At 43.5% G+C, this 15,097-nt stretch overlaps 1 protein-coding gene across 7 annotated transcripts in view; it reads right to left on the reverse strand.

Moving 5' to 3' along the window:
- The window catches only part of elavl4 (ELAV like neuron-specific RNA binding protein 4), a gene marked incomplete at both ends in the record, with an annotated part of 86,774 nt that overhangs the window by 20,957 nt on the left and 50,720 nt on the right, over nucleotides 1–15,097 (reverse strand). For all 7 annotated transcript variants that reach the window (XM_080769494.1, XM_080769493.1, XM_080769492.1 and 4 more), the window contains 2 exons: nucleotides 475–628; nucleotides 5,662–5,765. In XM_080769494.1, the coding sequence (XP_080625620.1) occupies nucleotides 475–628; nucleotides 5,662–5,765 (258 nt within the window). The remainder of the gene's footprint in view (nucleotides 1–474; nucleotides 629–5,661; nucleotides 5,766–15,097) is intronic.

Consider the following 15,097-nt stretch of genomic DNA (forward strand, 5'->3'; position numbering starts at 1 on the left):
ATGCACCAGGCAGAGTCTGCATGTATAGATCAAACATTCACGCGAGCATACATTGCGTACATTTACATACACGCGGACAGAGACGTGTGTACGCTAACGGACAAGTAAACACATACACACACACACACACACACATACACGGTTAATTACACAAGCCTACGTAAACGTAGCGTAAACACTCACTTGTGTTTATGCATGTGTAATTGACCCGTTTTACAGAAACAAACCAATTAATGTACATTCATGTCCCAGAGATGTGCCTATTTGTGCGTGACACTCCCATGCATGTACCATATGTGTTTGATTACTGGTTGATGTGTACAGTATGTACACCGCAGAATTCTTACTGTTCATTTAACTCGGAGAGTATACAGTAGAAATGGAACCAAGTGGTTCCATTTTTTAATGAAATGAACAGTCAGGATTTACTGTGTGTGTTTGTTAAGGATGAAGGAGGCCCCGCCCCATGGATACCTGTGACCTGGTCGACAAGGATACGGGAGGTGATGATGCGTCCGTACTGGGAGAACAGCTGCTCCAGTTCCTTCTGGGTCATGGTCTTAGGAAGACCGCTCACGTACAGGTTGGCGTCCCGAATGGAGGCTGAGCTGGGCCGTGCGTACGACACCTAGAGAGAGAGAGAGAGGGGGGTTGTAGCGGTCAGAGGATTATCCCTATTGGTTTAACCACTTAAACCCTCTAATCTTAGCAATACAGACCAATCTCATCTACCATTTTTGGTGAATGTTCTCACTCAGTGGAATAGGGATGTTCAAGTGGTTAACATCGGCACTGTTGATGGAAGAGCAATGACAGTGACGGGGTGTTTTTAATTGCCGAATTAATCAATCGTAAAACCCGCTTCACTGCCGTTGTTTTTCACTAACCTTTGAACAATCACCCGATAGTGTAGGTCGCTCCATTGCACGAACGTGTGCCTTAAAATAGCATGTCCTAATGTCGGAAAATATTCCATGATGGCCGAGTGACAACAAGCAGGAAGAAAACAGTCTTTTGTTGCACGCCGCCATTCTTCATAGCATTCCATTGGGGGGAAATTTCCCAGCGGTCCCCAAGAAGAGACTTAGAAGAGACGTATATCAATAAACTGTTGTGCATGAAACAATAGGCAGATTTTGTAAACTACATAATTTGTAAGTGTAAAATTGTCTATTTCTCGCTTCAAATGTTTTCAAAAACATTAGTTGTAAATCACATTCCAATCAGAATCAAGCATTCAACCAAGCCGTAAATACATTTAAGTATAAAATGAAATTTAATTTAATCATATTTATATATTTTATACATGTCTGGACGGCGGTGTGATTTTGAGGTTGGACGCCGTCCAGAACAACAATGCAACGCAACATCAGCAGTGGAGCACCGTTCATTGATTAAAAAGGGAGCTGGTGCATGACGGCTACAGTGGAGCCCCGGCCTTAGAATGTGCAAGCGTTGACTATTGTCTATGCTTGCACATTGGCATACCCATAGGGCACACATAACTCTAATACACTCATTATTAATTTAATTAGCAGCAGCTGTGTACATCATGGTGTGCTATGAGGTGGGCCTGCCACGGTTTAACCCTTATGTAGTTTTTAACATGTACAGGTAAACAAAACAAAATTTCCCTACGGTTTCATGAAGCAGAAAATAATATTCCTTGAAAGCATGTGTGTGTGTGTGTGTGTGTGTGTGTGTGTGTGTGTGTGTGTGTGTGTGTGTGTGTGTGTGTGTGTGTGCGCGTGCGTGCGTGCGTGTGTGTGTGCATGCGTGCGTGTATAATCCTCAGTGTTAATTTATCAATTTTTAACTCTGAGAGACTCCAAATGCAACCAAATGGTTACATGGTTACATTTGTATACTCTCAGAGTTAAATGCAAACTGCTTATAGGCCACGGGCTGCGGTACACATGGGGCTTTGTGAAATAATGAGAAGAGATTTAGCTGGTGAGCTTCACTGTGGACAGGATAGAAGTTGGCATTCATTTCACAGGAAGTACGGCACACTTCCCCGGGGTAAAATCTACAGGTGTTTGATGCTCATTATTTTACTTCCTGTTTGTTAAATACAGTTTCTGAGCTAAATTAAGCACTGAGGTTTGATCTAGACATCATTTAGGCGGAATTTCATCTGAATTAAAGTCTGTGCTATTATGGAGATCAGCGAATTAATGTAACAAAACACAAACGTGGAGCACATAGCCACAGTACTGTGTTACTGACTTAGACCCAAAAAGCCTTAACCCTTTTCAGACATTTTAATTAAGTCATTAGCAGCTGGTCGCAAAAAGCCTTTAAGCCTTTTTAACATGCACCATTTAGCTTCGCCGACCTCACACAGTGGATCTGTTCATTTCTGTTTTCATTAATAGTTGTCCTGAAAGTCTAACCATATCTCAATCTTCCACCTCTTACTATTGGGAGCATAAACACATATGCAGTGCATATCAGTGCATATAGGGCAGAAGAGACAACATAAAGTTCATGATGTCAATCATCCTTTCGCCACAGTTTGAATCAGTTATTATATTATATATTCACATACCAAATAAACCATATACTGCACTCACACTGGCAGAGGCAAAAGATACAAAGATGCAAAGCGTCATTCCACTGTTTCCTCTGTGTTGTATCAGCGCTTAGTCTCAGGCAGAACAAACAGCTATAGAAATAGCGCTGGTATTACTGTTCCTTAACACTAGCTGGCTGTCTTAAAGGAGAATTCCATGCTAGAATGCTTTCTTATCTTTCTTACCTTTCTTTGTAGTTGTTACGTCCCCACCAAAGAGGTCCAGGTGTTTTTTTGTGCAAAAACTCCTTATTGGCTATTTTCCCTACCATAAGCCCTCAATGAATTGCATTGCATTGAATGGGAATTGAGTGGGGCTATGGGGTGTTATGCTAGTTCGCTTATTTCCATCGAAAGAAGTAGAAAGTGTGCCGCTTGGGATATTATTTACATTATGAAGAGAGGATATATACAAAGAAATTATAATTTTGAGCAATGGAAATAAGCGAATTAGCACAACACCCCATAGCCCCATTCAATTCCCATGCAATTCATTTAGGGCTTATGGTAGGGGAAATAGCCAATAAGGAGCTTTTGCACAAAATAACACCTGGACCTCTTTGGTGGGGACGTAACAACTACAAAGAAAGGTAAGAAAGCCTTTTAGTATGGAATTCTCCTTTAACACTTAACTTTGTACTGTCAGTTGTTGAGAACCCAATGTCCCAAGTGATGTTTACATCTTAAGTATGTTGCATGAATCCCATTACCACCGCGGCTGCTGCTGCTGTGTGGAACAGCTTCCCCCTCGCAGGGGCTTTCATTACCTCTGACATGTGGGGACATAAGCCATCCACTACACTTTCACTCAGGCAAACATGCAGGCCAATATACAGACACATCGCTAAGCAGTGGCTTGGAACTCCCACTGAACCCTGGGTGACAGAAGAACGGGATCACTGGGGCACAGTGAAAACCCAGCATGTACAGTACAGGCCCAGGGAAATTCTGGAGCTTGTTTTTTTTCTTTTGCAAAAACATGACAGGCTAGCAAGGAACCCAGGTGCAGCTAATACAATGAATAATGGCTGTTTTCGTGTGACCAGAGCCATGGGTGTGAAAGCATAGATAGACAGTAGACAATAGAATTGTCGATGCACATAGTCACGCCTAAATCTAACACACCCATTATTTATTGTATAATAGCATATCAGCTGCATTGTTTATATCACGGTGTACTATAAGGCCAACCTTATACAGCCTGCTATGTTTTTACCCTTTTGTCTTCCTCTACCCCTCTCAGTTTCTTTGTTTGGCTCTCATCCTCTCATTCGCTCTGTCTTCATCTTCCTTTTCCCGCTATTGCCCTTTTTCCTGCTTTGGTTTCCTCTTCTTCTAATGTTTGTCTTTTTCAACTCAGATGTCTACTCCATCAACACCTCCTCACGATGTGAGCGCTTGTGTGAGTGTGTGTGTGTGTGTGTGTGTGTGTGTGTGTGTGTGTGTGTGTGTGTGCATGTCTGTGTGTGAAAGCAAATGTGAAACCTAACATGCAACTGTATGCACGCTCCTGCGAATCACGCACACGTGTGTACGTGATCTCCTAACACCTTAGTGGGCGGAAGGCAGCATCACAGCCATCGCTGAGACGCTCTTAACGCGTGCTGAAGGGTGATACCGGGGCGAGAAGGGAAACTGCGGCAAGACGGAACACAAAGCCTCTGAGAATGTGTGAAACTCTGGTGTCAAAGTGCTTCCTCTCACTCAATCTTCTGCGGAGGCGAGAGGTGCGTGTGATATTAAAGTTAACATTCAAATTTCCTTTTCATTCAAAATGCTTTAGGGGTTTTTCTTGTTTGTAGTACTGACATGGGCTTCCATCATCGCAAAGGGCTGTCTTTATGTACAGACAAATCACTTTGTGACTCTGAGAGTGTACAAATGTAACTTAATGGACCCTTAGGGTCCATTGGGTTACATTTGTACACTCTCCGAGTTAAATTAGCACTCAGAATCTTAACAGAGTGCCAGGGATGATTTGAGGTAAAGCCCCTCACTGAGAGTGTGCGTTTCAAAAGCTGCAGGGGAACCGACACTTCTGTACTTTGATGAAGAGCCTGTTAAATTCTCCACTATAGGTAATGACCTTCAGAGTAGTGTACTATTCCTAAGTAAGCCTTTTATTCTCATGGCTGACTTAAAAGATTTAAGAGGAGAGTGCAAACTTGTATCTTTTTTTATTATTGTGTAAGGTTATGCAGCAGTCATTCCTTACACATACAGTACACATTATGGGAGTTGTGGCTGCTGTGATGTACTGTAAAACTAGTAAAATGAGCCAGGTGTTTACATGCCTCCACTCAAGCGGTCAGATGGGTGGGCGGCGAACACACACACACACACACACACACACACACACACACACACACACACACACACACACACACACACACACACACACACACACACACACACACAGTTCTATCTCTCTCAGAAGTTACAGTAGATCAAAGCCAGGTTGCTGGCTTAAATCCAGGCTAGGCCAGACAGTGTTGACATGCCGTCGTTTTCAATATGCTGTTTTGGGGATTGGAGGGTGCCTCCACAGGCTTCCCCTATTCACAACAACAGGCTAATCCCATCCCATTAGATTCCATTAGAAAAGATTAGATCAAATGACAGCAACGAGAAAGCAGGGATTACTACAGACAGCAGATTAACGCCTGGATTAAAACCAACAACAGGAGAGGAGAGGAGAGGAGAGGAGAGGAGAGGAGAGGAGAGTGTGTTCCCGATGATGCAGTGTAAGAAGCTCTGAACAGCTGTACTTAACTGTTAGAATAGGGATACTATGTGGGAAATATCCATGGGTTTTATACCATACCATACTATTCGGAAATAGTAGATCTACAAGCTCTACAAGCTCTTCACGCGTTGCAATATGACACGTTGTGAGCTTCCCCCCCCCCCCCCCCCCCCCTTTATATCTGCAATTCCCTTTTAATCTACTGGGTCCCCAGAACACAGTCTTTTAAAATGGTCGTTATCGGCCGAATACATATCAATTAGACATGAAAGTGTTTGAGAACTACTGACTGATGTACTGCAAAAGGAGTGAAGTATCATTTTTTATACAGTCCAGTTACCTTGATTGTTTTGGTCTGAAGTCTGAGTCCATTTAACGTGTTGATGGCTTTCTCTGCATCCTTTGGGTCAATGTAATTCACAAAGCCATAGCCCAGACTCTGTCCTAAAATGTAAAAGAGAGAGAGAGACAGAGAAAGCATTTTACAAAGTGTTTTCTTGGATAGAAAGAAGACTGGATAGAAAGCACTGTTATGGGTTCTTCCTGTGAATAAAACATTGCAACCTTACACCAACTACAAAAGCAGAAATACTGTAATTGTCGATCAAAAAACAACAACAACAACACACCCATTTTTCTGCAAAGTGATAGCAGATATCCCTTTGAGACTGCATCCACAGTGCACACAGTAGAGTCACGAAGATGCCAGATGCCGCGAGCGGCAGGAGTCTCTTCCTGGTTTTTAGACAGCTGGTGGATGGAAATGAAGCTCCATCCATGCTGCAACTTGCAGTGTCGGCAAAGTGTTTCCGGTTGTCTGGTCGATGCTGCACGTTGCCGCGTGGGTGGAGCTTAATTTACATCCACCAGCTGTTTAAAAACCCGGAAGAGACTCTTGCTCTAAGCGGCAACTGTCATCTTCGTGACTCTACTGTGTGGATACACCCAGAGTGCGAGACAGGCCTGATATCCCATGGTGTTTCCGCAACACATCCAGGCTTTCAAGTGGTTGCCATCAGGGCCTTCAGTAGGGAAAGCTTTACAGTGACAAAGAAGTCCCTCTTTCCCAGCAATACACACACTCAGAGCAGAGGATCCCAGGCTACACCACGCTAATGGGAGCCGACAGTGGTTAGTCAGACACAAAGTGAATCACAAAATATGGAGCATGGCTGCTTTGGCAAATAAATACATGTGGGCTACGGATATCACAGCACAGCACAGAACAGAACAGAAGAGCGCTGCTCTGCTCTGCTCGACAGAGGCCAGGAGGGAGTTGTAGTCCTAACATCAAACAGACGATGATTTTTCTCTTCTTCTCTTCTCCCCTCTCCTCCCTCTTTTTCTCTGGATTAACTGTGGATTATCAGACGCTCTCTATTGTTAATTAAAAACCTGCCATCCTGGAGAGACTCCTGCTATTTTTAACCAGCCCTGCACCTCTCTCCTCCTCCACCTCCTCTCTTTGACTCTTAGCTGACACCATCACAGCGTTTGACTATACAAATAGACCCCAGATGATTTAGCATGGCTTTATTGGGTTGGTGTGTGCTTTATTACCCAGGACATATAGGAGAGAGACACAGGTCATACAGTAGAATCATTCCATGTGTATACCACTTCTTAAACCCTAATTTATATTTATTTTTTCTTGCAAAAAAACGGAAATAGCCTACAAGTTCACAACACATTGTATTGTGTTGCTATTTTTGAAAATCTTGGGACAGTTCAACTTTTGTAAACATTTGCCTAAAAAGGAGACACCAGGTTGTAAGTCGTTAAGCGTTAGTGGCGCCACCAGAATGTGTCATATATTGTAAAAATCAAGAAATGAAAAAAATCCACACACCATTTTCTGCTCCCAAATATTTCTTCTACTGAAGTGGTAACGTTTCGGGCCACAGCCCTTCAGGTCTAAGGATGGCCCGAAACGAAAATAAATATTTGGGAGCAGAAAATGGTGTGCAGACTTTTTTACATTTCTTGATTTGATCCAGCACCCAGGTCTGTACATAGATGTGCGTGTTCTTTTTGGCTGTTTGTTCAGCCTCCTCTACCACATATATTGTAAAACTACATAATATGTTATGATTAATATTAGAATGCAAGCTGAACATCTGGGAAGGAGTATATGCTACACTTTGGAGTAGTTTGTTCCCTTGTTCCCTCTCTCTCTCTCTCTCTCTCTCTCTCTCTCTCTCCCCCCTCCATATCTCCCTCCCTCTCTCTCTATCTCTCTCTCTCTATCTCCTCTCTATCTCTCTCTCTCCCTCTCTCTCCCCCTCCCTCGGTCTCTTCATCCACTTTCCTATCACCTTCTTCACCCGTCTCCCTCAGCCTCAACAAGAAATGTGAGGTTCGACAAGCGTAGCTAGCAGAAGGTGAGCTTAAAGTGTGCTGGCGAAGAGCACTCGTGCATGGGAATGTGGATGGGCTGGTTAGCACTTAATGACACTCAGCCTAGTTGGGCAGCCCACATGGACATTCTGCCTGGACTCTATAGAGTTGGGTTGTTGTGTCAGCATGGTTGGGTGTGTGCGTGCGTGTGTGTGCATGCTCTTGTGTACATGTGTGAGACAGAGAGAGTTAGAGAGAGAGAGAGAGAGAGAGAGAGAGAGAGAGAGAGAGAGAGAGAGAGAGAATGAGCATGTGCATTGCATTTGATTTCATTTGAGTTCGTAATGGATTTTCTCTCGACACGTGCAATTCCTGGCAATGAAGCCATGATGGATCCAGTAAGCAACAGCTGCGGTATGTTAATGATGTGTTTCTGTAAGTCTGTGTATGCGCACACGCATGCGTTTGTGTGTGTTTGCGTGCGTGTGCGTGCGTGCGTGTGGGGGGAGTCAGGTTGGCATTGCCACATGTGCCCACCCCCAGTGTTGTCCTCCTAACTCCCATCTTGGCCAAGCCTCAGGGCCTTGCAAGCCTGCGTGGTGGTGGTGGGAGGAGGGTTTGGCTGGCAGCGGTCCCCAGGTGAGTGCAGAGACAGTGGGAGACACGGGGAGACATCTGCCTGCAGCGCCGGGGGAAGCTCCGGGAGGGGATTCCGCCCACCACTTTCAGCCTGCTACGGAGCAGCTCACAGCAGGGGAGCTACCGGCAGACTGCCTGAATCCTGGATGGCTGGCTGGGAGACGCAACGCCAACGCAACACCCTTTTGCATGTGCACATGCGCACAAACAAACAAACACGCACGCACGCACGCACGCACACGCACACGCACACACACACACACACACACACACACACACACACACACACACACACACACACACACACACACACACACACAGTGAAGTGAAGTGAAGTGTGTACTCACAGCGGGGATCAAGAGAAGAAAACAGTGTAGCTTTGGCTGGCTGCCGGCTAACCAGGGGATGTCATAACACCAGAGAGCTGATATTAACACATAGACAACTAACTAGTGAATGTCATAACACCAGAGAGCTGATATTAACACATAGACAACTAACTAGTGAATGTCATAACACCACAGAGCTGATATTAACACATAGACAACTAACTAGTGAATGTCATAACACCACAGAGCTGATATTAACACATAGACAACTAACTAGTGAATGTCATAACACCAGAGAGCTGATATTAACACATAGACAACTAACTAGTGAATGTCATAACACCAGAGAGCTGATATTAACACACATACTGTAGACAACTAACTAACTAGTGAATGTCATAACACCAGAGAGCTGATATTAACACACATAGACAACTACCTATAGTGAATGTCATAACACCAGAGAGCTGATATTTACACATAGACAACAATTCCATTGTTTACAGCTTTTAGCCTGCTTAAAGCCCCGCCATATACTTAGGTTCTCACCAGTGCTGCACACCTAAAATAGCCCATCTACAAGCTCACAACGTAGCGCAACGCCTTGGGAGCTTGTAGATCTGCTATTTTGGGTGGGTGTGCCGAGTATAAATCAGGCCTTTACTTTCAAACATATCACACACGCACACAAACGCACGCACGTATGGAGGTGGTAGTTGGGTCGGCAGGTTCAGCCTCTCACAACAACACCTCTGTGTCAACATTCAACTCTGAGAGTTGCAAATAGATAAATAAATGAACACTCGTTAAGAGTATGTGAGTGTATGAGACAGCATGCATGCAGGGTCAGTCTGCAATGACTTTCTCAGATGTAGAAAAACAAGTTGCGTCTTTATCAAGCTACTAATCCATTCTATTCGGAGAGAGCCATTTGCAAGAGTTAGTCATTAAAGAATAATTCCAAATATCTTGAAAACGTTATATCTTAGACAATGCAGAGAACACATTCAAGTGCATGATAAATGGCTTCTAATCGTGTTGTAGCAAACAGAAAAATTAGCCCTATACTGATCAATTAGCCTAATGGATGCATTAACTTATATATTTTGATTGTCAATTATAACCACAATCTCAAATGATGCATTACTGCTTATAATGGCATTTTAACGAGGTTAGATATCAATTTGCCTTGACTTGTCAGTTGCTAACAGCACCGGTATCATAAATTCTTTAGGCAGTGGAGGAACACAATCACAGACAATACAATTAAAATTAATTCCTTTATGACTACAAATATTTCTAAATATCTGCAGTTGGGTTTTGTGATGAAAACAAAATGAAATAGTTTCACGAGAATCATACAGCTAATAATTTGTGTTATTGATATTGCATATGTGAGTGTGCACGCACGATTACGCTCGTCATTAGATAGAATTGGTGCTGTGATATTGCAGTGAAATCGTGTCCAGTTTCAGTGACAACAAGCACTAAACCAGTGGTTCTGCACATGGGGACTGGGGACCCCCAGGGGTCCTTTAAGGGGGGTTCAGGGGTTCCCCAGCTAAATGACTGGTAGAAGAACCAAATGGACACTTTTATAGGGGTCTGTAACTCTGAGAGTGTACAACCATTTGGTTCCATCTGTATCTCAGGGGGCCTAATAATGAATATCGTCACTGTCGGGTGGAAACCTTTTAACATTATTTAAAGAAATATTTAAAGTAGTGGAAATTGTCAATCGTATTTCGCTCTAGTTATTTTCACTACTTTTGTGCAACACTCTAGAGTAAGGTATTCGTTTATGAAAAAAGGAGGGCTAGGAGGTTGGTGGATTATTAAGTCCATCTCCAGTTTGTTGACAGACCTTTTGTGCTTTCACTTCGACTAGATAAATACTAGAAATGATTCTTCTCAGCTGCAAAACCACTGCTATTAACTTCTGAGTGGCTCTTTGGTGTGTTGCTGAGGCACAATATGACTAAGCCATTATTGGAGAGGAGGAGCAGTTTGCCCGATGTGTGAGATGGGAAAACGAGTGTGTTTCCAGCGGGGGTCCTGCCTGCTAGCCTCCCATGTGTAATAGTGGCTCACTAATCACATGCACACACAACAAACGCACGCACGCACGCACGCACACACACACACACACACACACACACACACACACACACAACACACACACACACACACACACACACACTTTAATCATTTATTTATGTCCACATAAGAGATACAATACAAGGACACAAATATTTACAAGGTGCTGTACAGAATGCAATCAGCAAATCGCGGACAAATACCCACACACCCTTCAGGGGTACAAGTAACAAGTAAGTATTTGGCGGCTACCGAAGAGATTGCACAGAATTTTGCAAGCTGTTTAGCTGCTTTTTTGGCATCCCAAGTTGTTGGAAGCCTCTTACAACCAAACTATGTACATGTCCTAGGTGTTCAGAGGTGGACAGCCGCTGCCCTTGCGGAAAGGGCAATGGGGCTTTAAAGGCAATGGCACGTGGACCAGTGATTGGTTTGTAACACCCAAACCACACCTATGCATAATATAACGGGTAACGGAGGTGTTTTAGGGATTTAGACAGGTAACCAGTGTATTTAGAAAGATCAAACGAAAATGGAGCCCTCAGAGTCAGACCACGCCCACTCCAGGGACACACCGGCTTGTACTCAGAGGTCATTCAAATCCGGTCAATCCGATGAAACTCCAAAGCCTGGGGAGCGAGTGTCCAGTTTCCCACTGGTTTCACATACATACACACGTGTAAAGACACTAAACTGTAAAAAGAACACACATTTATATTCATGTGCTCTGTAGAGCATTCAGCAAGGTACACATTCTCATGCGTCAGAATACACCTACTGCAATACCATTCCAATGACATATGGTCTTTCATTATCTCCTTCTTCTTGTGGTATAATGTGACAAGCCCCATACTGCCCACATGAAAGCATCTCTGAAATCAATTCCTCCTACCATCAAGCAAGGCTTGAATAGACTGCTGAACCTTTAATCTGCACAGTAGCTACTGTACCCAGTGAAACCTCCATCTGACTACTGCACACACTCACATCCTGATTGGACTTTAACTCTGGGAGGGTACAAATGTACTTTTCAAACTCTCAGAATTACAAATGGACGAATTAACACAGAGGATTTCATGTGCTGTATGTGCTCGCTGTGCTATTACCGGTATAAGCCTAGAAAAAGAAGAAAACGAGAACATAGGTGGAGAGTTGTGAATTTAACTTTAACTACATTGATTGGGAGCTGGCTGCAAAAACAATCTGGAACTTTTGATGAACATCTGCAGGTCAAAACGGAAAATTAATTGATGGTATATTGAAAAAGGAATCCATAGGGCAGTTTTTTTATGTATTTTTGGGGGCAATTTTTGCTGTATTAGCAGAGTAGAGAAAGTAGGGAAATGGGAGACATGAAAGAAGGACTCGGATCATCCTGCCTCACAAGGAGCATGTCCTGAATGATCCCTGAATGTCCTCGGGATCATGCATGCATGCATTCATTCATTCATTTATGTATTCATTCATTCAAACCTATATTTATTCTCGAAAAGACATTTCAATGTTGTCGAGATACATCACAATCCAAGTACAATTTCATTTTCAAATCATTATATCCACATCAATGATAAAACAAAACAAAACCTTCCCCTGAACGTGTAATACAACAAAAGTTAAAAACAGTTACACTCATCTGTGGGTATAGGTCTGCAGTTAAAGATTTAAATTGACTTGAATTGAATTGTTTGTTATGGGAGAACAGATCTTATTTTATAGCTTTTGAATAGCTTTTTAATGTTTTTGTTCTACCTATAATTTTTGTTTAGATTGTGCCAAGATTTTTATGCCGTGCCTGTTTCATCTGTGTATCTGTCTCTCTGTCACTGGACCGATTAGCCTGAAAGTTTTTATATTGCTTAGCTGGGTTAACAATGGTCAGATACTTAATGTAGAACAGGAGGGGAGTAAAGGTGAGGAGAGAAGAGGAGTGGACTCTTGACTGTACAGGGATCGTCACAGCAGATGACACTAACGTCCAACTCCCCTATCCGTTTGCTGTCAGCGTTTTTAAATATAGCCACTTTTCAAGCCATTTTTTGTTATGAGTGAAGAAAGCAAACATTGCAATTTGTCAAAAGACATGCATCACGCTCGCTTCCTATTCTCATCCCTGTCCTGAAGTTTTTCCTCCTATTGCTCCTTCAGCGACTTACGGTGACACTATATTTTGAGGGCCGGTACATGCTCCCTGACAGTCCAGCTTCAGTTAGCTTACACAGGGGTTTCAGCTGATGCTTACATGGGGAGTTTGCAAGAAGATAAGAGACTAGCAACATAGTGGAATTCGAGCCACAGCACATATCTTGTAACGTGTATTGAGCCAGTTTGAATAACTAAATCCATAAACAGTGCCACATCCCCCGCACGTATCTACTGTACTGTAGCTCCCTCTCCCACTCACTCATTCAACACATCTTTCCTCTGGGGTTGCCAAGGTAGCAGCCACTGTAAAAGTCAGGAGGCTCCCCTCTCAGTTCCCAAGGCCCCGCTTCCACCACAACACATACACAACACATACTGCATAATGTGCACACACACACGCACACGCACACGCACACGCACACGCACACACACACACACACACACACACACACACACACACACACACACACACACACACACACACACACACACACATTCCCACACGATACAAAGACACACATACTTACACACATACTGTATGCAGACATACATGTCACACACATACCACCCCCTTATGGTGGCCACCTGGGCCTTGGGGCCAGTTGACTGGAGCCTGCAATGAGTGGGCTGACTAAAGCGATAGAAATGGAGGCAAGCTAACAGACAGAGGACCCTCTGTGAATCTAGGACAGCCCCGTTTCATCAGTCCTGGCGCCTACACCCCCTAGTCCTGACAGCACAGGATGTCTAACCGCTAACCCAGGTATGGAGCACTAAAAGTGACATTCAGATTTCGTATCTGAGGCTGACAAAGTGTAGGCCAAGCAAGCTCTACAAAGCTAAATTTAACCTACTAGACGTTCTGGCTGCTATGAGATCTCTGTATCTGACAGTCCAAAAAAAAGAGAAGGAAACCGGTTCATGCATGGTTCAATACAGGAAAGGAGATAGGCGTTCTAGAAAATCCTCTACCGGAAGTTCAATGAATACATGACACGAGTGAATGGAGCTGGCTGGACCAGCTCATAACAAACATTATTTCTGAAAAATTGAGACCTAGTTTCAGGAATATAAAAGAAGACATATCACAGGTTGTGTTCTAATCACTTGCTTTTCGATGTGCACAGAGTGTACAGTATATCATTTTGTTTGAGGATCTAAACAGCAGCAGGTATCGTTCCTGTCTCGGAGGTATCGCGAGATTTGGCTGCCGGACAGGAAACGGTGGAAAGTCTCGCGATACTTACACAGTACGTCAAGAAAGGTACTTTGTGCTCTTTAGATACCTCTCCATAAAATTACACAGTGTACACATCAAAAAGAAACAGAGCAGACAATAATGTCTTATATGTCTTCTGTTATTTTCCAGAAGCGATTACAGAAATAATATTTGTTCATGAGCTGGTCAAGCTAGACACAGGGAGAACAGGGTACAGGTGAACACAACTGATAATCAACCCTGGGATAGGCTCATAGAGTTATAAAGGATAGAGGGTGGACTGCCCCACCCCCTGCTATTCATTTCGATGGAAGTTGCTCAGTGGCGTTTTGAAGCACCCGGAAGAACGGTCTACTTCCGCAGTTTTTCAATTTGGATTATGGTGTCCTAAATGCAAAAGTGCTCAATGTTAAACCCCAGCTCCTAAATCCACGGGCCCGCCTGCAGTCCCAGCTCTGACCAGTATATCAACGTTGGCCAGCCCTTCTGGGGGCTTGGATAGGCTGGGAAAACTAAGAGGACACAGGTGGAAACAGTGACAACTCAAGAAACACAATACTACAAAATCACAGTAAAACAAAGTAAGTAAACACTAACAAAAACTATGAACAAGGAACACTAGAAAATAAAATATGAATACAGAAAGGGCATGGATCGTGACATACAGAGGGAAGACGGAAGATAGGTAAAGAGAGAGATACGTAGACATTAATGTGCATACTGTATATGCCTGCGGGTATCTGGACTTCAGCAGCAGCTATCTGGACTTAATGACCCCCCCCCCCCCCGACACACACACACACACACACACACACACACACACACACACACACACACACACACACACACACACTGTTGATGCCATCTTCAGCCTTCAGCTGCATTTCCGGTCTCACATTTAAGCAGCCTATATCTGGTACATAAAAATCACACCCACTGCACTGAGGATTGAAAGCGCATAATGTATAATGGTTTCAAATCACACAGAAGAACATTGCATCGTGCATGCATGC

Source organism: Protomyctophum bolini (assembly GCF_963924005.1).
Source record: "Protomyctophum bolini genome assembly, chromosome: 8".
Classification (NCBI taxonomy): Eukaryota; Metazoa; Chordata; class Actinopteri; order Myctophiformes; family Myctophidae; genus Protomyctophum; species Protomyctophum bolini.